The sequence below is a fragment of the Pogona vitticeps genome, chromosome 4 (assembly GCF_051106095.1).
Source record: "Pogona vitticeps strain Pit_001003342236 chromosome 4, PviZW2.1, whole genome shotgun sequence".
Lineage (NCBI taxonomy): Eukaryota > Metazoa > Chordata > Lepidosauria > Squamata > Agamidae > Pogona > Pogona vitticeps.
The window spans coordinates 87,452,514-87,476,629 of NC_135786.1; the positions used below are offsets into that span (position 1 = coordinate 87,452,514).

The window sequence follows — 24,116 nt, forward strand, 5'->3', positions numbered from 1 at the left end:
ATACTTCTGCACTATTAGGGGTAGGTGGGGCTCATCAGCCTTGGAAGGCAGCCCATCTACGAGAAGGAAAACTCCAATTTCAAACCTTCACTGCCTTGTGGCTATATCCACTGATGGAAAAGGCTTCAGGAGTTAACCTCAAGGCAAAATCTGGAGCTGGAGTCCTAGAGGCAGTTCATGTCGTTTTGGCAACTCCTGCGACATTGCTAGAACCAACTGTATTGGCTCTTGCCTTTCCATTGGACTATTTCAGCGATGTGGAGGAGGGGATTTGCTGCTTGGGTAACAGCCTATCCTCCATATTATTTTACCCAGGCTTCGTGCTCTGGAGGACACGCCAGCTTCGCATACAGAGTTGAAGCAAAATCAGGGAGCTGGGCATGGGGCAGATTGTATTTGTCTTCAGTGTGGAAGGGATTGTCACTCTTGAATTGGCCTTCTCAGCCACAGTAGACACTGTTCCACATCCTCCATACAAAGAAAATTGTGACTGTTTCACAGACTGCCATGACTTTTATTGGCAGAGTGAGATCAAGTATTGCCATGAAATCTGCAGTACACAAATAAAAGAAAGGAGGGGGCGAGGTAACCAAGAGAGAAGAAGACGCGGGCCAGAAGAACCTAGTAGGAATTCTACTGGATCAGCTCGAAGGCCTTTCTAGTCTGCCATCTTATTTTCCACAATGTCTGTCAGATACCGATGGGAAACCTAACAGCAGGACACAAGGGCAACAGGGCTTTTGCTGTTGGAATATCAGCAATTGGTGTTCTCAAACATGCTGCCTCTAATCCTGGGGATAGTATATCGTTAGTTATCATTATTGTGAGCCATGTATTGTCCTGTCCTATGAGTCTGTCTAAAACTCTTTTAAAGTCACATCTCCTGGGGGCCGTGACTACCACATCGTGTAATCCATTGTTCAGTTTCTTACCATTCACCTTCACAGTAGCCTCTCTCGCCCTACTCAGAGAAGCATCTGTACAAGACTCAAAAGGTTGGTAGTGGTTTTATATATGTTACCTCAGTGAAACTGATTGCAGGCATTTTCTGTCCCAAAAAATAAACATCTGCACTGTCTACGGGCCTAGATGATCATACACCCCTTCTCACCAAATGGATGGGATTTCTATCTCTTTTTTTGGAAACCTGGAAGGGTATAATGGATTAAATTCTTGCACAAGTCAAGCAGAAACATTCATCAGCCAGGCACCATGAATCAATGACTGACAACTGAAAAACAAATTGTCCATGGGAAAAAGAATCAGGGATAAGTGGAAGGCATCATGATTTTTCAGCCACTAAAATACGTAGATCCAGGGAGTGGAAAGAATCATTTAAGAAACTTAGCTAGATTGTAATCTCCAAACATAATAGAAGAAAGAATTGGAAACATCTCAGAGGCAACTGGGATGACGTCTGACCTGAGAGAAAAAGCTGCTGCTCTCTTAAACAAATTAATATCCTGTAACTTATTTCAATCTAAGCCTTATCAAACTCTGTCAAATAATTGGAAATGCTGCCATCAGTTTCAGCAAAAGCTGGGTGGATTCTCAACAATACATTATTCTTAGTCTTTCTTTGCCATCCACAGGCATACTTGACCCAACAAACAATGTAAATATGTGCATTACGTCTTTTCAGGAGGTGTTTGTAATTCTCGTTAGCAGTGCTTACTTGAGCAAGGCTGCACCCATCAGGTATTTGCTCCACCTGTTCCACCCATCAGGTAGTTTAGAAATCACATAATAAAAACCAACTAATCTAAGATTAAATTAGTTTTTTAGAAATAGAGCTGAAACCACTTCCCAGCAGCATGAGCCCTATCCATCTAAAGATTGCAGAAATTCAGCATCTCAGGTTATTTTACTTTTATTTATTTTATTTACATACTGCCCATCTGGCAAATTGCTACTCTGGGTGATGTACAACAGACATGAAAAACAAAATTTATATAAAACATAAATTATATAAAAATTAACTACTACAAACCAATTACCTAAATTACAAATAACAAGACCAGCAGAATAAATGTTAATCAGGATGGTATATATCCCTCCTTCTTCCTCCTCTATCCTAGTTCATTGGGGAGAGCCTCCCCAAAAACTTCTTTTAAAAACTGTGTTTTGAGATGCCTTTTTAAGGCACAAAGGGAGGGTGCCTGATGTAACTCCTAGGGCATCACAATTCATAAGATGGGTGCCACAGCTGAATGGGAAAGCCTGGCACCTTTTTCGCATCTTAAAGTCAGTTCCTAAGATTCTGATGCACTCTAGTGCAGGAGTGGAGCAAAGGTGGGGGGAGGGCAACCTATGTGACTGAACTGCAATTCCCAATGGTGAAGAACACTGTGAGTTGCAGTCCAACTGCATTTGGACAACTGCACTTTGCCCACTGCTGGTTTAGCATCATACCAAGTAATTGAATCTTAAGACCTGGGCCATGCAGAGAAGGAATAACTCAGCTCAGCAACTCCCATTGAGTTCTGTGAGTCAGCTAACAGCATACAATCTAGGCTATGGCCAAGAAATAGCAGTATCTGATCTATGTCCATTAAACACATTTCTTTCCCATATCCCCAAATGGTTACCACCCCCTCTATGGGGAATCAAAATAAACAGTACAACTTAAAAGCTGCAGCAGGTAGACCATGTTTGGCAATAGTCGGAAACATAAGAGTGGGAGTGGGGATGTATATGCATGTAATTACATCTCCACCTGTCCATCACGGAGCACCTGTCTCAGAGACTCTGTCATTGGCAGAAATCTAGTGCCACCAAACATAAATTTCAACTTGCTGGTTATCTTGAAAAAAGACACAGAAATCATACCTGTTCAGGCCTCTCTCTTTTTAATGCCAGAAGCGTGATTGTGTTTATGAAGCAGTGAGGAAAAAAAGAAAGATATTCTGTACTAACATTCTAATCTTTCAACTATCCGCTAGTGGGTTGAAGCTAAGAAGTGCCTGTGTAGTAGTTGATGCCAGAGGCTGGGAGTTTTGATTCTCCACTGTGCCTCCTTGATAGGGACTTGATGATCCATAGGATCCTTCCAACTGTGGAGTTCTAAGATTATAATAATTCCCCCAGTCATGACTAAAAATACAGATGCCTTGAGTTTGATTAATGTAAGTACAGTACAGTAAACAGAACTTTTGCTACGACTCTGCTGGTTCTGGCACCATAGAGTATATTCCTCAGCATGCCCTAACAAGCCAGAACAATAAAAAGAGGAAATTTGAAACCACCTAGAGAAGTGTTACCCTCATAGACCACAGGCTATGGTTTTGTCTTAGCTAAAAGATCATGTTGCCTCTCAACAAAGGCGGCAGTTAGGAAACTTTGAAGTGGCTCTGTACCAAGTTATAACACTGGTCCATCTAGCCAATGTCGGTCTCTAATCACTGTCTGTGCCTCCCCACTACCTTCTTCCTGGAGATGCCAGAAATTCAGCCTCAAACCTCATGCATGCAAAGCACGTGTGCTCTGCCCCACACAACAGTTTTCCACTTGCTAAATACAGTGGGGTCTTGACTTGAGAACTTAATCCGTATTGGAAGGCGGTTCTCAAGTCAAAAAGTTCTCAAGTCAAATCTGCATTTCCCATAGGAATGCATTGAAAACCATTTGATCCGTATCTGCTCTTTTCCGTCCATAGAAACTAATGGGAAGCTGCTATTCCGCCTTCGACCACTAGAGGGGGATACTTTGTTTCTTTTTTTCTTAGGTCAAGAAAGGTTCAGGGAAGGCAGGGAAAAGACAGTCCAGGCAGTACAGTACCAGGCAGTCTGAAGACTGTCTCCCAATCCACTCTCTAAACGGTGGGAGGAGTGAGGAAGCAGACAGGCACCCTTTTCACTGGCCAACAGTTAACTGAAAGTTCAAATTTTGCACTTTCCCTGCCTCCCATGTGGTTTTTTTCAGTTCTTAACTCAAATCTAAGTATGTAAGTCAAGTCAATATTTTGCTATGAGAGCGGTTCTTAAGTCAAAATGTTCTTAACTCAAGTCGTTCTTAAGTCAAGACCCCACTGTAACATCAGGTGGAAGTAGATTAATATTACAGCAGCCTTGGGTCAGTGAAAGTATAATTATATTCTCATAACAGAATGAGTACATTTTGGACGACTAGATGCCTACTTCTCTGTGCCAGACTATTTATTAGGTCTGATAGTTGGGTTTTCCCCCTCCACTTGAGTTATTGTTGCAAGAAAGCAAGGCTTGCCAGAGCAAGTTCAGCCACCAGAATGAGGAAACGGTGTCCTTCAGGGCAGCAATAGACTGATAAGCTTCCTCTGTTTGCAAACTTACTCAGGGAAAACAAGAGGCCTGCTCCATACTTACACTATCTTCAAAAGCTATAATATGGATAGAAGCAGTATCCCCCATGAAGGAGCAATGGCTCCTTTTGTTCTCTTCCATTAAGAAGCCAGAACGGAGTTCTGTAACTCTACAACTGTATTAATAGCTATGAAAGAAGGCATTCAGTGGCAGATGGGCAGCCCCAACAGTTTCAAGGTGAAACGCAGCATATTTTGCTTAGCATTTGGGAACACCTGCTCAGCAGCTGGTGTCCAAGATTTATCTGTTCTGTCATACTGAAACAAAATCATGCACTGTGTTGGAGTAGATTCCCAGGCAAATGGGAATCAAATCTGATGCTGGATCTGGGAGACAGTGTTCTATTAATGCAGACTCCTCAGGAGTATCAAAGGAGGTTGTTGGTAACTGGGCACAAGGAGGGAGTGGTATGGAAATTAAAGTTACAATCCAATAGATCAAGGGAGGGGAATCACAGGGCCCCAGACCTCCTCTGGCCTTGAGTCTCCCATTCTGCCTATGAAGGTTTGGTGAAGCCCTTCTGTCCCCAAGTCCTCATTGCAGATTAATTCACTCATATATTAGGCTTCTCATTTAAGAGTGAGCAACGCAGAAGGGTATCCAGTGCATGTGTGTGGGCAGTGTGTGTGTACGTGCACCTTCCTTCAACGCTTGAAAATATTGCAAATATATTATGTGGCCCTCCGTGTGAAAGGTTTGGAGATCCCTGGTCTACAGCAGTGGTTCTTAATGTGGGCGATAATGCCCCCCAGGGGGCGATTTCATTTTTCAGGGGGGCGGTAGAACAAAAAGGGGCAGTGTGGGGGCGCTGGAGCAGAAGGGGGGCGGTAGGGGGGCGCTGGAGCAAGCCAAACCTGTGAAGATGACTGCAGCCTTTTTACAGTGTGCATGAATATATATTTTCCTCCAATTTTAATTTAGTTTCAGACTTTTTGTCTTGAAATTTTTAGTTCCTGCATTTGTTTTTATGCCCTTTTTATATTTCTTTTTGCGTCTTAAAATTCACTTGCAACTAAATCATTAAATGTTACTTTTGGGGGGCATTTCATTTTCTTGGAATTTAATTGTGTTTTCAGGGGTCATTGGATTTAAGTGTCTTAAAAAATGAAATTAATTAATTAAATAAATAAATAAATAAATAAATAAATAAATAAATAAATAAATAAATAAATAAATAAGATATCATCACCGCGAGGAGGGGGGCGATGATAACTTCCTCAATGGCTCAAGGGGGCGTTTCTTTCAAAAAGGTTAAGAACCACTGGTCTACAGGATACCCTCTTCTGCCACAGTGTTACTTTTTATAAAATCGTAACTTGAAAACCTTTTGCTCAAATGTCCCCAATTGTGGCACAGACCAGGAGCATACTTTCTGCTACAACCATGCCAAATTTGGTGCTGATCCAAGGTCTGGTTTCATAACTATAATTTTTTGATGGGGCACCCATTTTTGAGTTGGCTTACGGAATGCTGAACCCTGCCATCAGCACAATAGATCGGTGCCCTCCCTGGCACCAATAATTTTAGCACTGAGGCCATCCCAATATTTTAATTAGCCTTGTAGGGCAGGAAAGTTACTAGCCTACAGAACTTTTTTCCCAGTCCATATCAGCCGATGCATGTATACTTTATTTTATTAAGCTTGTTGATGGCCAAAAGAACTGACACTTTCCCAGTATTCAAGAGCTTCTCTGCCTGAGGTCAATTCTTCACTGCTATACTTTATTGGCTATGCAGATAAAAGCTGGCCTTAACCTACATTCTTCTGCCATGTGCTTACTATTCAGGTACAAACATGCCTTTTATAGCTGTGAACTATTGTCCCCTCTTGGGAGTTTTTGTTGTTTAGTGCACTCCCTCCCTTAGGAAAGTTGTTAGTGTCCACGCTCTAGTAAGAAACTAAGGGTATCTCCACATTCCCCTGCTGTTTCTGATTCCTATGTACCAAGCTGGTCCATCCTGCATTTATGCATGGCTACCAATGATCCAGTATCAACTTACACAGCAGATTTGGTATGAGTAGACCTGGAGACCCATGTACAAGTACAGTACTGCCAACTGCATGAATGGCAAAGCACCCCAAGGAAAAGAATGTACAAAGCATACATGTACATCATCGTAACAGATGCTGCAGCTGAGAATGTTGGTGCATGGGACTATGTCACACATTTCCAATTTGGCACCAAAATATTGAACAAGAAAGGCAAGTAGCTCCCAGTTTATATCTCCCCTGTCTGTAGCTTCAGTGGCTTTGACTGGGAAGACACTTCATAAGTTAAAACTGGTTGTCACTCACAGGAGCATATAACTGGACATCTGAGATCCAGCATTAGGTCAGTGGTTGCATAGTCATCCCATTGTATCAAAAATATTGTGCAACTGCAAAGATGAAAGCAAGTAAGCATAAATAGACCTTCATAGCAGAGTGTATATTTCTATATGATGGATGCGGGATCTCTATTACATGATGTAACACACAAGAGGACAGGATGGGGTCTAGTCACATGCAGAGTGAAACAGAAAATAAAAACAGGAATCTATAACCACAGAAAAGACTGCAAACAAGAGACTGAACTTCTTTTTATGTTATACACATGCAAGCTGTCTCCATCCTCTTACCTAAGACCGCCATGACTGTCTTCATAAGCCTCACTGGAGTCTTCCTGCGGCTCATGGATCCACTAGTATGGGGAGACAAAACGTTGGTTTTCCTCTGGACGTACATGTAAATTCTTATGTACACCACTACCATGATGAAGAAAACTCCCAGGTTGGAGACTGTCCAAAATATCAAGTAACTTCTGCTATAAATAGGAGCGAGGGAAGAGCAGGTTGATATGTCACAGATGCAGTTCCAGCCCAGTGTAGGCACCGCACCCATGAAAATTGCTATGGCCCAAATCAACAAAATGAAAAATGTCACCCTCTTCTTTGTAAGGTTACTATGAACCCTCATCCGCACGACTGACATGTGTCGCTCGACAGCAATGACTAACAGGTTGGCCAGAGAAGCTGTCAGGCTTGTGTCCAGAAGTCCCTGACGCAAAAACCACCTATTAACAGATAATGTTTTTGACACTGGGCCTGTGTTAAACATTAAGAACACATAAGCGATGCCGGCAAAAAAGTCCGCAGCAGCTAGATTGGCTAACAAGTAGTAAAAGGGAAAGTGAAATTTCTTGTTTTTGACCACAGCTGCTATGACTAGTGAATTTGAAAAGAAGATGAAGAGGCAAAAGAAGGTCCCAAAGCATAAAACAATGACAAGACTTGTCCCTGACCACTCGTCTGCCGTGTCTGCCTTACTCATGTTATAAAAGAAGTCCATGCGTTTATCATAGTGGCATTCATTCATCCTGGATTAGGAAACTGCATCCTGGGGAGGAAAAGATGGAAGACAAGGGTTAATATTGGTTATGGTTATGATTTTATTCCTATAATTGGACATTTTCACCAAATTATGGGTGTCCTGGGAATTGGTCAATATGATCTGTACAATGTGACAAATAACACTGGGGGGACTGAACAACATTTTGTTAAGACTATATTTTCAAGCAAAACATCTACAGTACAGTGTTCTGCTAGCAAACTGCATTTGAAGATTATCTAAGAAATTATTGGCTCTGTATAGGGTCATGTTGGCTATGCATAGTTGTTTCCTTCTCTGGATGTGATCCTGCATCAGGACACATGTTATTCCCCAATCTGACAGTTTTCACATGTGTTAGAACCAGCACTTTAACAAACAATTTGATTATGGAATCTGAAGCTTTCTTGAAGGCACTGATTTAAAAAATGTATTGCTGGAGCCCAATGCTGACAACCTACATGCCATTCTCTGGAAACTCCTCTCTTCAAACAAATGGTTTAATTAACAAGTTAGCAATGCTATTTCAACAAATTAACGTTTTTAATCAGATTTAAATCCTAACAGCAAATGAATTACTCTCCCCATTTTTTTCATGTTTAACACCAGTGAATCAGTTTTTTTTACAAGCTCTGGTTATTATGATCCTAGGAAGCAAAATTTAATTATTCTATGCATACAAGCAACATGATTTGAAAAAGCCACTGAGTACCACAGGAATGTTAACGTGATCTGAAGCAGAATAGATTTTGATTTAAATAAAACAGATGTCACAGATTTAAATCACAATTAAAATTTTAAAATCAGATTTTTAATGATTTAAAATCATGGTTTAAATTTTGATTTAAACCAATTCCATTTTTAAAAAATCATTTATTTTATCTACCCTGATCTGAAGGAACATTGTGTACATTAGAATCCCCATATCCACAGTTTCACTTATCTGCAGTCTGAAAATATTAAAAAATATTTAAAAACAGTAACAACCAGAAACATGTATTTCCACTGTGTCATTACCAGAACTGGCCTGTAGAAGGAGCCAGAGATCATCCTATATATCCTATATATATATATATATACAGTATAGCTATTATCCATTGTTGGTTTTCAGCATCTATAGGGGAGGGTCTGGAACTGATCACCCATGGCTATAGGGGGTCCTACTGTACTTCTGATGCCTCTAATTTTGGGCAAGAGGGGTTTGTGTTCCTTCACCAAGAGTACCCAATACTGCAGGGTTACAGAAAACATGATTTTGCATGATGGTGACTTCTTTATGTCTTCAGATGGATTAGATGGGACAGGAAACCTTTTGTTTTATTCAAAAGCTCTTTGCGCACTCATTGCAGAAAAACAGAAGCTATTGGCTAGCTGAATCTTACTAAGTGGAAACGCAAAATGCAGTTGCTGGAAAAAGAGTCATTCATAAAACAGCAAAAAGGGACTAGGAATATGCTTCTGTTCCTATTGCTTTCCTAGGAGAACTGCCTGAAGATCTTTATAGGAAACATTTGCACACTCTAAATGCTTTTAAGCAAAGCTATTTAGTGTGAGCAAGGGCTAAATCTGCTATAACTTTAAAAACATCTTAGATTTATTTTTACACTATGTGTACAATATTTCCATTAGTTCTAAATAATTTGCATGCAAGTGAATAATTATCACCCTCTTATATTTTCGAACAAACGTCTAATGTTTGTCCACAAAAGTCCATTAAACAGATGCCATTTGAATTGTTCAAAATGTGTACACTGTGTGTTAATTGAGGGGGGGATGACTCCTCCTCTGCTTCTTCTAGTTGATGCTGCACATATTAAGATCAGCAGCAGATGTGCATAGGCCTGTGAAGTAAATTCGGGGGGAAAAAGACAATAAAACTGTAATGTCTTTCTAGATTTAAATGCAAATAACAAGCAACATAGACCTGAATTTCAAGGCTGCTGTGCTTTGCTGTGCTTGAAAGTAACCCTTTGAGTGAGGTATGTCATTACTTTTGACAACAACAGCAAAACCTGATGCAATGAACGTAGCTAAGCCTTCTCCATATTCCTACCTGAGACCACACCCGTAAAACCATCGAACTCGCCATTTTTCCTCCCTGCTTGCTACAGCTGCCCAAATAGCATGCATGTTGCTCATTCCTTACCAGCCTGGTCCTGTCCCCCTACTTGTTCCTGTCAAAAGCATGCTGGCAAGCCCATGAAGAATACATTCTCTAAGAGTCTGAAGATTAAAGGAGGAGACCATTGTTATCGCAGCAGCTGATTATTTAAACAATGGGACATGATGTCATTTAAAGAGAGAGGGTTGCTTCCCTGACTGGGGAAAACCAAGAGTTCTTCCAAGAAAATGAACAGAAAACAAGAGGTATCATAATCTCAGAAGACTGAACATGCATAATAATGATACTGTAATTTTCTCCTTGTGTGTCAGCTGAGGGGGTGTCGGTCCACACACATTTTTTTTGCCTGTTGTCTGTGCCTCAGAAGCTACGTGAAGCACACAGCCAAGGAAACTAAAGTTAGACGGACAACTTGGGCTTTTGACTCTTCCTCCAAATTCCAACATAGCCCTGCTTTATTTTCTGTACTACAGGTAATTCTGTAAATAATGCCCCATGAAGTTCTTCCCATGGCAGAAAGAGCTTGGATGCATTGTTATTCACAAGGAAGAGAATGTGCTGCTTGTTCTGCAAAGACATGGTGTACTTTCTTACTGCCTTGCTCCTGCTCTGTTCTACCAAAATGCATGCCGCAATTTCCTTTGAAAGCTGTGGTTCTTCCCCATTCTTATGCTGAAAACCAGTAAATTATACTAAAGCTACCCGACGCTAATCTAAGGACTCATACATTTATCACATAAAATCAAAAGATGGTTTAAAAATCACTCCATCACCCCAGGCGGGCAGTTTTTCTCTCCAGTATCACAAAGACTCCCAATGATCTGTAGGACTATAAAGAAAAAAAAAAACCAGTTCCGTGAGCCATTCCATAAAGTAGCACAAGGCTGCTAAGATTTAACAACGAAAATGGGGGAAGAAAGTTCCTTCCTTTGGCTCATGTTTGAAAGCAGCCGCTGCTATTGCAGGGCATTGATAGCTTTGCATTCTATGTCAATCCCAATATACCGTGTGAATGCACTGCTTCTGGATTATCCACGAAATCTCTGGTTTAGGTAGGTAGTTGCATTGGGATGCATTTGTGGATCTCCTTAAAGCAGCTGCCCCCTTACAAGTACAGTTTGAATCCTTCTGGTTCTTGGCATCCTCTTGATAGATAGATAAATAAATAAACAAAATTTAAAAATAGTGTAAATGTTATACATACAGAATGCTTCATCCAGCACTAATGCTGTGCTGCCCTGTAGCCATTTAGAAGTGAGGTAAGGCAATGGAGACTGGAGGGTACTCACCTCACTCCAGTACACTCCTTCCACCAGTGTCATAGTGTCCCCAACAAAGAGTACACAATTTGCCCAATGCTTGGAAGTAACACACTACAAGCAAAAATATGACCTCTCATGCATTACTGGGATAAGGTGGACCTAATGATATTTTGCTAAACAATGTAACTACTGATAATGTTACTTTTAAAAGTCCAATGAGCAATTTTTACTGATTACTTGTAAAATGGGGGGAGGGGATTTGGGCCATTTTTCTATTTTTGATACATTTTTAGTAACAGTAACAATAACAATAACAATAAAACAGTAGATAGAGTAAAAAGAAATGAATAGTGGATTTCAAAAAAACACATTCTGAGCTGTGATTGTGCCTGATTCTTACATTCAAAAATGTGGCTTCCTTAGAATGCTCAGTCTGTGCCTATCTTTATCTCAGATACCCAGTGTCCACTGCAGTGGGAAAAGTGACCAACTAGGAGTCTAGAGAACAAGGTTTGAATCCTCACTTGTGTATGGAAACTCACTTGGGGAGTTTCAAGGTTTCAATTACCTTGAAAGCCCTATTAGAGTCACTGTAAGTCCGTTTTGACTTGACAGTACTGAATAGTCCCATCTTTGCTGTCCTTCCACAAGCAGGCAAAGACCTTTCTCTTCAGGCAAGCTTTCTCTGAGTGAGTGAGTGACTGGCTGCCTGAGTGGAGTTTTAAATAGATTTTTGTACCTTACTGCTTTGAATGTGCTTTGGTGTTGCTTATGGTTTTTTTGTATGGTATTTGTTGGATCCGTTAGCTTTTGTGCTGTCTTTTAATGAGGTAAGCTGCTTTGAGTCCTTTTAAGGAGAAAGGCGGGATAAAAATGTTTTAAATAAATAAATAAAATTTAGTTTCTGGCTCCAGAAAGAAATCTACAGCATAAGCGCTTATGTCTGCTCATGCCACTCTGGAGATCTGTGCTTGTATTTTGAATGACATGTGAAAAAGTTTGGGTTTGATGCCACTTATAACCTAAGAAGTAATTTGAGGAAAAAAATCTGCACAAGGAGCTGCAGGAGCTAATAAATGAGGTGAAACAACATAAACATAAAACGCAAAGACAAATATTTAGACGTGGGTTTCATTATGTCCTTGTTAAATTAATCTGGTCACCTTATTTATATAAATGTCCATGATTAACTTTTTATTTAGTGCAAAGTTACACAACACAATTTGACTTGCAGAAAAAAGCTTTGCAATCATTTGCTTCTTACTGAGAGTTGGTTTATAAAAATATTAACTGTATGTTTCTTCTTCAGCCTCTGTAGTTGGAGGATAGACTTTAATGACATTCATGTTGGTTAGTTTTCCAAGAGGTCTGATCAATATTATGCTGTCACTTTGCATTACTTCCGATAACAGTTTGTGCTACACCATGCCTCAGTATTAGAGTGACACTGTTTCCTCTGATTTTGTCAGTGAGAATAAAATACTGTTTAACTGTCTGATTGAAAATGCCTATTCCAATCCAGTTTTGTTTGTTCACATTTAAACATTCAATTTGTTTGCCTTTGGATTTCATATTCACCTTGATTCCTGCTTCTCACATTCCATGTTTCAGTAACATGTGTTATGAAGCACCAGACTTTCCTCTTGCCTTGGTACACATCAGCCACTAGTGATTTTGCTTCTATTTGATCTTTAAAGCTATCTGTAGTTTTAGGCAACAAACCAATCTTTCAATTGTCATCAGCTTCATAGAAGTTTGGACCATGAACAAATAATAGGCAATCCATTGTCAAACTCTGATGAGCCAACTGAGTGACAGAGCAAACAGAAATGCAATTATTTAGATATTCCAAAGTAATATATAAGACCATGTCCAAAAATACTGTAAACAATCCAAGCAAAGAGTAACCCTAAAGGCATGCATTATCACATTATTTCTTCTCAGTCATGAGGTAATAATGAAAACCCAACAAAAGCAAAAGATACAGAAGAAAGGAGGGTGCACTTTATAAGGATGGCATTATAGTCAGTTTTGCACTATGTTCCTCTAATTTAAAGCCATCACAGCTATACTGAAACTTGTTAAGGGCAGACACCCAGTACATCTCTAGTTACCACAAATTTAGACTGTCGAGGCTTTCATAATTTAAGATGTTCTGAAATTACGGTTTAGGAAGTCTATACATGGAGCGTAAACTAAAAAGGTCATGGCAAAGCTCTCATTTTAAAACTCCCAGAGTAGAAGTCTAAAGGAAGAGTTGGCATCTTAGCCTGTAATGTGGAAATAATTCCAACATTTAAGATACTATTAAGACTCTTTTCCGATTTTTATGCAGGCATAGTTTACTAAATATGTGTATCCCATCTTCTTTTGCCATTGTCATCCATCCTTTTCTCCTTAAATTTATTCCATCTCTTCTACGTGGACAATACGTATTGAGAATTCTATCTCAAGACTACAGGAATTATGGGATAAAATCTGGATCAGATTTATCGGATATTGCCCATATAAAAATGATGGGCTGTAAACAAATCAACACAGCTCAGCCTTTAAAAACAAAAAACCAAACAAGTTCACTTACAAAGTTGTTGGTATAAGAAATACAGGAATATGGAAGCTTCTTTCCCCTGAAAGTGCAAAGCAAATAAACAGCAGGACTAGATTCAGAAAGTTGTGGAGAATGGGTTTATCTTGTATCTTACTGGAGTAATAAATGGTGTTAGGATTTCCAGAAGAAGGGATAAAGTTTGCTTTTAATTTGTAAACACTTCAGAAGACAAGTGATAGTCACTGGCAACAGCAAAAGGACAAAAGTCAATATCCAGAAAGAGTATTCCATGCTCAAGAATAGGGTCTTCCTCACTGGGAGCACATATGTTCTTAAAGCATATGTTCCCTGCCCACAGACTATCACTCAGCCTTGGAAATTTCCTTTTTCCAGCTCAGTTAGGGTTTCCTCATTATTCCTGTCCCACCAGCTCACATATTTCAAGAACATCACAAGTGACAGAGGAACTAGTTGGTTCTCTGGCCCAAGGCTGAGATTAGACAGAGTGAAATAGGTGCCTCAAGCTGCTGGTGCTGGATGGTGTCACTGATTTGATAGGAGGAGTGAGCTACATTCCACACTGTCAGTTCTTCATCCCCGTAAGCAAGGCTGCTACTTGGAAGGGACAGTGCTAAATGCCAGGGCTCAAGAAAAACTGGACCTTTTGCCCATCAAATAGAAGCTGGGCACTACCTTCCTAGTTGCTCCACACAGCAGCCCTGTATGCATTTTAGTTCACTGATGAGTTAATTTATTGTATTTGCATATACATAAAACAAATTTACTGAATTAGCAAATAATTCTTCTGTGTTTCCAGATGATGCACCCATGTCTTAGCAAGTGGCTGGCCAAGCCATTAGTCAAATTGAAAGGAGGGTCAGCTCAAGCAGCAGAGTGACAGGAGTGGCAGTAGAGCCGCCACCACCATCACTCACTTTCTGATGCCTAACAAGGCCCTGCCATCAGGCGCTCCCTTGCCACCACCTGTCTGGCAGCTCCTCAGTCAGCTGTGCAAAGTTCACTCTAACACATAGCTGGGTGGGAGATGTAGGTGGGCAGCACCGCTGACAGTGGCAGAAGCTGTGAGAATTACTACCCTCCTCCCCAGAAGAAAGAGTCGTAGGACAGTGCGCAGGAGCAGGGCCTCTTTTCCCACCTCAGAGAGGAGGAGAGCATGTATCCTCCTCACTTGGATGGTTGCCATTTGTAGAGGAATTTTTGATGTTTGTTTTTAAGACATTTGCTGCCATTTTAATCAGAAGCACATTTCTTATTTCAGAATACAGACGGATACTCAGGGTCAGCAGAGGCATGTCCCACTCTGCTCAGTAGTGCCTATGGCTTACAGTCTAGCAAATGTGCGTAACTGATTATAGCACCAAAACTTAATCTCACTTAAAGTGCAATCTTATATATGTTTGCTCAGAAATAAATCCTGTTGGTTTTAATGGAACTTATTCCCATGTTCAGGATTACAAACTTAAACACCAAAGCCCAAGTAGATGATGAATGGATAAATGTGATATATATACATACACATTTTTAAAGAAACTGGAATCAAAACTGGACTAGAATATAATCTTCTTTGCAGAAGCTGTGAAATATCCAAGATGAGGTGACTGTAAGCAGGCTGTGTAAACAGTTCCAAAAGAGCCTCTGCAAACAGGCAATAGAATGGTAGATGTGATGTAAGAGGGAACACCGAAATAAAAAGTCCAAACATTCATCTATATGGCTGATGTGCCCCTTGTGGATGAATGCAAAATATGAAATAACTGTTAGAACTGCAAGAGTTCATGCAACCAATTACTGGCTCTTGTGAAATTTTGCTTGGTTTGTCCCTATCCCCAGACCAAGAACCAGCAGAGCACACAGATATGAACACATGAAAATGCCACGTATGTATGTCCTGCTCTCAAATTTTCTGCAGTTTGAGTTACTGGCTGACATCCAATGAGGATGATGTTCATCAGCCGCCACCAGAAATCTTTAACTTAATTAAAGTTAACCATAGCTGGATTGCTAGCAACAGTGATTTTTCCACATGAGGACTCCCCGACCCCTCCCATAATATCCTGAGGCTCCCCAAAGTTTCCCCAAGGCAAAAGGGATCCCTAGGGAGCTTTGGAACCTGAAGTGAGGAGGACAGGAATTTTTAAATTAAATTAAATTAAACTAAATTTCCATTGTCAGCTGATGACCTCTTTGTTGCGCAGTATACAGCTTTGCAATAGGATTTTAGCCAAAATGTGGAAGGGGATACAAGACTGCATTGTCTGGAAGCACATTCAACCTTCATGCATCTGCCAGCCCACTACACACTTTAGAGATTGTGCTAAGAGCAAGGAACAACTCTCTGTGCATAGCAATATACACACAGATTTGGCCGTTGTAAGGTTGGCCCAAGACATTCTGCTACCTGATGTAGAACAGGAAATGGTGCTCCCCAGTTAACCACATCAAGGTATTTACTAAGCTAGCCAAGTTATTTTGGCACATCAGACAGAAAAAGCCCACACAAGCACTTTTCTCCATTCCTGGGAGTAAAAATACAATATTACTGAAGTAAATAACTGACAATTTGCTTCTCTGTCGTGACACCCAAAATCTACTGCCTGAGGCGGCTGCTTCATTCTTCCTAATGACAGGGACAGCTCTATAAGTTGTGTCCTACTATATCTATATTGCCTTCACCCCAGGAGTTTGTATATGCATGTAGGAGCCAGTACTAAAATTTGCATCAACAATGTCAGCATACACTGTATTCTCAAAGCAGGAAAAGATCTAAGGGACCTTTGATCTCAGAAAGCCACGAGCAGGCGCCCTCAAGGTCCCTGAAATGTCTTGATTACAGTGGACTGAAAATAAAATAGTGTCCAACCAAGACAAACTAGGATTTGCATCCTGTTACAGGGCATATTTTTGTTTTGCTTTCCGGTGCACTTCCAAAACCCATATAAAGCACAGATAAAAATATTCAAGTTGCTATCAATAGCCATCAAGACCTAAACAGTATATTATTAAGTATACCGTCTCCCAATTTCACATATTCTACAAAGAATATGAAATGGGTTGGGTGGGATGTCCAAAATATTGTGTTTTAAGATCCTTATGCCCTGGAAAGCATAATACCTGGGAGAGAATTTGAATTCAATATATTCTTACTTTTAACTGAAAAGATATCCTGATTCTGCTTTTCCCCCCTTTTTTAAGCTTCCTGGAAGCCAGGTTGCAACTAGGACATACTAAAAACTCTGATTATAGTGGAGCTAAATAACTGAAAGGTTGCTGGGTGAAAGCAATCCTAAGCCCTTTTTCATTGTGGAAAAACTTTCTAACACTGGAAACCATTTGTATACACATACAGATCTTCTACTGCCTGATAACTATTGCTGCTGCCAATAAACAGAAGCAAATATTTAGTCAAGTCAAGTGTTCTGACACAGGTCAACCGCACCAATAACTAGAGGGCACGTTATTTAAAGTGCTGCTCCTCGGGTGAAAAAGTTTGTGCTGCTGACTGGACCCCATTCTGTGTGATTCAAATAGCACGTGCGTCTAAATGTGTTTGTGTGTGCCTGCATATGCATGCACACATGTCTATGAAAAAGAGAAGGTGAGAGAGCCTGTATATTGTGTATAAGGTGTGGCCTGGATCCAGTGATGCTGTGTAAAGAGACAAGCAGATACCGTGGTGACAAGTTCACACATTTACACGTCCCTTCATCATGTCAAAAGAGAAGAAAGGAAAACTGTTTAGATGACAAATACACTCAAAAATGGCTTGTAGATCAAGTGGCGGGCACCTTCCTCTACCATACAAGGGGGAAGGGAATCCAGAAGTGCTCATTATCCCACTGTGTTCTCTTGTAGGCCTTTTCCTTATCATCTTATGCCACATAGATTCTAAATCTCTGGTTTTCAAACAGATGCCCCCCCCCGCCCTTCAGCCTTTCTGTTATTGTGGGATGTAGTGTAACACAACCCATTCACACTGGGAGAAGTTCTTGGGTTGGCCATAGGACACCATGGCCATAGCTGAAGTGGGCCAACATTTTCCTAAAATTTCCACACCCACCACTGCTTTTCCAGTTTCTCTGCTCTATACCACACTCCCTCCTTGTCTATAGACACAAAAGAGACAGGCTGGTGCTGCTCTAGATGCTCCCTGATAATGCTCAGCATAATCCTGCAGTCATGCGGGAACTGTTTCTCTTACTGACTCTATACCCCACAATGTTATGTTCTGTTGCCATATTACCATGGTGAGATTGCACAATCACCAGCTGGGATTGGTGGGATCCATTTTCAGCTTGGACAATGAACCATCTGTGGATTGTTGCAATAACCTGCTACCCCAATGGCACATTGCTATGCCAGCACCACCCAAAACTGGTAAGACAGAGGGGTTAGTGTCATGTGGCATCTGGATACTGGCACACTAACACAGAGGTGGAACATAATTTGGGAGGACTGATAAAGAAGCCATGAATAACGCAAATGGATAAAACACCTCCTTGGCTGGCTGGATAATACGGTGAATTATATATCTGGCTGTGGAGCCAAAGGTTGAGAATTGGTTTCCCCCTGTGCTACCATAGACAAGAGCCAGCCTGTGTAGCCTTGGGCAAACTGCACAATCCCAAAGAGCCCCAAGACAAAGGGAAAGGTGAACTAGTTTGAATATTCTATATCTAGAAGACCCTGTGAGGCGTTGTCATAAGTAAAAATTTACTTGGCAGCATGTAATTATTATTAAGTTTTATTAATTAGGTCCTGGATACCTCCTTGGATAGAGGCGCGCGCGCACACACACACACACACATGTATATACACATATACATATGCATATACATATATACACGTACATACATGTGTGTTTGTGTGTACGTATAAAAAAGTAAAGTGTGTGTGCGTGTGTGTGTATACACACATACATACACATACTTATATGTGTATGTATATGTACCGTCATATATGAATATATATTCACATATATTCACATATGTACTGTCATGTACCGTCCACATTAAAGTGTGTGTGTATGTGTGTATACACAGTACACACACTTTAATGTGGAATACATGCATCAGCATTAGGCACCAGAAGCAGAAATTAGAACACAGGAGGAAAAAGAAGATTGTCTTTGAAAGACACATCACTTGACTGCAAAAATGAACACACCCACCACTGTCATGAAAGCCGATGGGATGGAAATTTTAAAAAAGGGGTAACAGTTTTTCATGTCACTTTTTGCCAGTTTTACTCTGAAATAGTGGGGAGAACTACTCAATCTCAAATTGACTAACATATAATATCAGGATAAGGTGTGCATCATATGGATAAGGAACCTCCATACAAGAGCCAGAAGTTTAATATGAACTGTAGAAAGCAGTGGCAACTGTATTTCAGTACGAGCAGGGCCCACTGCACAAGGATTCAAACAAGTCAGAATTTTAAGAGATAAATATTCAAATCCATGATCCTGGAGGAGTGAATCTGTCAGTAATGATTTCTCCTACATTTTTTTAAAAAAAATCCCAAATTCTCTTCAAATGACTTTCCTGAATATGAAGACTTTTGCAATGAGCCTAGTAAATTCTGTAATGAATGAACTAAAATAAAATTCTCACCAATCACTGGGACAGGCTGTAAGGTAGCAAGCTGCAGGCAAGGGGGAAATCAGCCAAACATCCATTCAACAGGATGGAGTTTGATGATGACAATGACACCCTCCTAAACGGGGGTAAATTCTGCTTCCAATTTGTTTAAAATGGCCAACACCCCTTTCCTCCTCTAAGATCAGAGCACTGCTCTCAAACCAAGTTGTTTAAAATGTGCAATTAATACTTCTAAAGAAGCAGTAGCCAGTCATTCCCGGGAACAATCTGACACATGACACTATTGGAAAATTGACAAGAGGGCTTTCCAGCTGCATGGTACATCTGACAGAGATTTCTCTTGAAAGCACATCACACATCAAGCAGGTATTTTTGATTGGGGTGTAGCAGGCACCATGCAAGCAAACTTACACACACACTCTAACATGGAATTGCAGCTACTTAAACCAGGGCTCTGCATAAGAGTAAGCAACTTATCAACCTCACCAGTGGTGGACCTTAGAGCATTTAATCCCCATTTGTTGCCAATCTATGTCATGCATCTCTTAGTCAACAATATGCCCTGGAAAGCTGTTTACCTACAAGACTCAGGGGCAATTCAAACACTTGCTTGGAATCAATTACTTGCATTAAATGCTTGCCTTTCAATCAACAGTGAATGGAACAGAAAGGATCAGGTTAGCAAAATTAGTTTAACCATGTAATATTGTACATAATTGTTAGGGGAGAAAATCATCCTAGGGGAACTCCTTCTTCAAAGAGTTGGCCTGCATTTGTCACAAGGGGAGACTAAGATAAGGGAATTAGCCAGCCCTTTACATCTTATCTGCAGTCTGAGAATACACTAAGAGCCCCAGATCAATTGCAGACTGTGCTTACAAATAAATGATTAGATTTCAGCTTTACACGTCATCCAAGTCTACAATTAGATCTTGGCTTAAACAGATCTACCCTCTAGCTTCTCAGAAACTGTTGCAAACTTGCATTTTATTCCAAACAGAAGCAACTCCCGTTCTCACCAGAGACCCTTGCACCTACCAGGGCTGAAGTGTGTTATTTCAAATCTGTCTCCCACAGCCAGCCCTGCATACTCTTTTCCAACGCTAACACCTACCATTCATGACTCTTCAGGCATTTACTCATGAAGGGAAAGTTACGAGGCTAAAATGAATTATTATGCGAACACAGAAGGTGGTTAGGGCAAGAGGCAGAAACCTGCATGCATGCACATAAAGAGAGTAGAGAAGACCTTTCTCAGTAGGGCGGGTGTATAAGAAAAACGGAGTATGTGTTCTAATCAAGTAGCTTTGCATTCAAGCTACAAGTGTAGGAACTACGGTATTAAGGAAAAAAGAGGCAGAGACTGCTTGTATGTAATTCAATGGATGAGCGCTGGATAAGAGTTTACTTGGGCATAACATCATCAGAAACAAACACCCAAAGAAGAATAAGTGAATTGCCGATTGTTTGTTGGACATGGAATGTAAATCAGGATTAAAGGTTTTAGTGAGAAGGAGCCACAACAGCAGCAACAACAACAACAACAAACTGAGAAGTTGTCGCAAATGTATGAAACAGTGGCACACAAAATAACGGATGGACTCTTACTCTGAAGGCTACACTTTTCCTCAAGGCAGTGCACTTTCTTGAAAGAATGCTGGATAAGATTCCTTTTATGTAGAAGGAACAGCAAGTGGCCAGCAAATGTACAGCAAAAACAATTAATAGGCACCCATGGCTTTGACCAGGCAAAAACTGGTGCAGCCCATCTGCCTGCTCACCATTTTTTCTAGGTGATACAGCATTTCTTTCTTTCTTTCTTTCTTTCTTTCTTTCTTTCTTTCTTTCTTTCTTTCTTTCTTTCTTTCTTTCTTTCTTTCTTTCTTCTTTCTTTCTTTCTTTCTTTCTTTCTTTCTCTAGCTATCTATTTATTGCATTTCTATCCTATCTCTCCCCACCCTATCCCACTCAAGGTTACACTATTGTTGTTATATTATGGGCTGTCAAGTCAGAGCGGACTTACAGCAACCCTAACAGGGCTTTCAAGGTAAGAGAGAGACTTGAGGAGAGGTTTTACCATTTCCACTCCCCCCACTGAGTTTCCGTGGCCACGCGAGGGTTCGAATCCTGTTCTCCCGCGTCCTAGTCCACCGCTGTATCCACTACACTTCACGGTTACCTAGTCCTGCTTAAATTTTTTTCTTTTAACAATGAACCTAGGAGGTAGTTTTGAGGGGGGGGGCGAGAGAAAAAGAGAGACGGACGGAAGGTCGTTCAGTGAGCTCCATGGCCAAGTGGAGACTTTGAATCCGGGCCTCACGGATCCCTTAGTGAGTCCACTAGTGGCCCACCCTTCTAATCCAGGCACAAGGTTAGGAGGCGAGGGGAAGAGCAGCCATTCCCGCCGCACTCATGCTCTCCTTCTGGGGAGTGAGGTGGCGCGGACTGCACACAAATCGCCCCGTCCTCCCCACCCAGAAAAAAGTCGCTTCTGCAGAGAAGACGCCGAGCTTCTTTCGTGTCTCCTTTTCCACGCAACGCCAAAAGATGGGCGCTCCTTTCTCCGATGGTCCGCCCACCCTCTCCCTCTGAAAGGCACTCTCGCTGCTCGGTTCCAGCCATCATCCCCTGCTGCCTCAGGAGGAACAACCAAAGTCACCCGTCCCTCTTCCCCACCTCCAGCCAAAGGGCCCGATCCCCAAGGCCAAACAAGTTCATCTCGGACTCCAGCAGAAAATCCCACCCTTTGCTCTCTCTCTTTTTCTCCCTGGCAGCACAAACGCCAGAGCAGCCAAAGGCATCCACAGCGCGAGGTTGCCCCTGAACGGCTCTCGGAACATCCCCTTCCCCTCAGGGTGGCTTTCCCAGTTTGCCAGCTAATGGGAGGGCCGGCTCTCTGCATGGAAGCCATGGGGTGTGTGTGAGAGAGAGGTTTATGCAGGGACGAAGGGGCAAAAATCACCTCTGGCTGTTGGATGGCCCTCCCCGACGGAGCGGAGCGGTGCCCAGGACTCTGCCCTCCTGCCTGCCCGTCCCCACCACAGCTCCCCTTCTCCCTCGTGGCGGACACCCGAGAAGAGGGGGCTCGGTCCGCCTCGGCGCCGCCGCCGGCCCTTGCCCGCTCCGTTAGTCCGTCGCTCGCTCCCTCACTCCTTCACTCACCACAGCCGACGCCCGCGTCTCAGTGGCCTGCCCACATGCCCGGCATTCGCCCCGCCGCTCCTCAGTGGCCCCTTGCCGGACGGTGCGCCGCGGAGCCGGGCGGAGTAGCTTTGACGGCGGCTCCGGCGAAGTAAGTGGTAGTTTGGCGGCGGCGTGGGCGTCGGCTCCCTGCTTCTCCTGACTCCGAGGGAGGGAAGACGGGCAGAGGGTGGGAAGCCCTGGCGGGACCGAGGCGCCCTCCTTTGGCCGAGGCGTTTTGGACCGCTCGGCCCTTTTGCAGCAAAGGCGCTTTTCTGAGGCGCTGCCTTCGAGCTGCTGCTGTTGCTGCTGCTTCTCGGCGCGCCCGTGCGCGCTTTTGGTCGGCTCGGGTTGAAGTGTTCTACGCAAGAGGCGGCGGAGTTTTTGTGTTTTCTGAACTTGGCAGCGACGCCTGGAAGCGGAGTTTGCTCGATTCAGGAAGACGCCCTCCTCTCGAAAGGGACAATCGAGCCGCTGGAAGCGTCTCTCTCTCTCTGTTCTGCTGCTGCCCAAAAAGGGAGGGTCCTCAGCAGCACCTCTGGCCACTCTGTAGTGCCCACTTGTTGGCAGGCTCAGCCACCCCTCTCTCTTTTTTTGTGACAAGGAATCCAGCTGCAGGTTCCTCCTGGCTCCCAGCTTTCGGTCCCCAGATGTTCTTGGACTACAACTCCCCAAAGCCTTCCCTGCTAGGTCTGCTAGCCAAGATTTCTGGGAGTTGTAGTCCACAAACATGTGAGGGGCCCAAGGTAGGGAACCACTCTTCCCTATCTCAGGAGAAGGTTCACAGTAGTGCTCAGAGGGATAAGCTCTGGGAAGCCTTGGGGCAAAGGGCATGACCCTCCCTCCCTCCCTCCCTGAGTTCCACCTAAGAAACTTCCGGATAGCTGGATGAATTTTTTTCTCAACCCTCGAGCAATAATGGGACACCGTCCTCTACAACTCTTGAGGGCACGGTAGCTTGTGGAGGCACAGGCAGTGCTGTAACCAACAATTTTGGTGCCCAGGGCTTCAGCGCCCTATTGGTTATGCTTGGGTCATGTGGGATTGGCATACTGTGAGGAGCAGATGGAGGAATGGGGAGGAACAGCTGGAGTTGAGTCACCATTTTGGTTTCTTTCTGAGGTTGTCTTTCGTGTCCCCTGCCAAGGGAAGAGAGGCTGGATCCAGGGCACCTGCTCAGGGTAGGGAGACATCTCATGCCAGAAGCAAACACTCTGCAGCCAGCTTGGGTGCCCAGGGTCAAATTTCTGGCCAAAGGGCAGGTAGTGATCCACCCCACCGTTCTCTTCTTCAACACAGTGCTGCTGCCTTGCAATATGGGCTGCCTGAGGTAACTGCTCAAGACTTGTGAACGTTTACTGTAGCTCACTAGATTGCTTTATTATGAACTGCTAGGTGGCTCAATGGTTTAGGTGTCTAGCTTCAGAGCCACAGGTTGGGAGTTCAATTCCCCACGGTGCTTCCTTCATGGGGGCTGGGCCTGATGATCCATAGGGCTTCTTCTAGCGCTAAGGTTATTATTACTATGTCCCATATTTTATCTAATGAGCTCAAGGAACAGGTATAATTCCCCTCCTCCACACTTTATCCTTGTAACATTAACCTTATAGGGTACATCAGGCTGAGAAAGAATGATTTGATGAAGATTACCCAGCAAGTTTCATGGCTCAAGTGGGGAA

At 42.4% G+C, this 24,116-nt stretch overlaps 1 protein-coding gene across 1 annotated transcript in view; it reads right to left on the bottom strand.

Moving 5' to 3' along the window:
- Positions 1-23,374, bottom strand: part of LPAR3 (lysophosphatidic acid receptor 3) — a 39,769-nt gene extending 16,395 nt beyond the window's left edge. The window contains exons 1-2 of the mRNA XM_020795033.3: positions 22,420-23,374; positions 6,957-7,713 (exon numbers count right to left, since the gene is read on the bottom strand). Coding sequence (XP_020650692.1) covers positions 6,957-7,692 — 736 coding nt within the window. The 5' untranslated portion in view covers positions 7,693-7,713; positions 22,420-23,374. The remainder of the gene's footprint in view (positions 1-6,956; positions 7,714-22,419) is intronic.
- Positions 23,375-24,116: the final 742 nt, after the last annotated feature.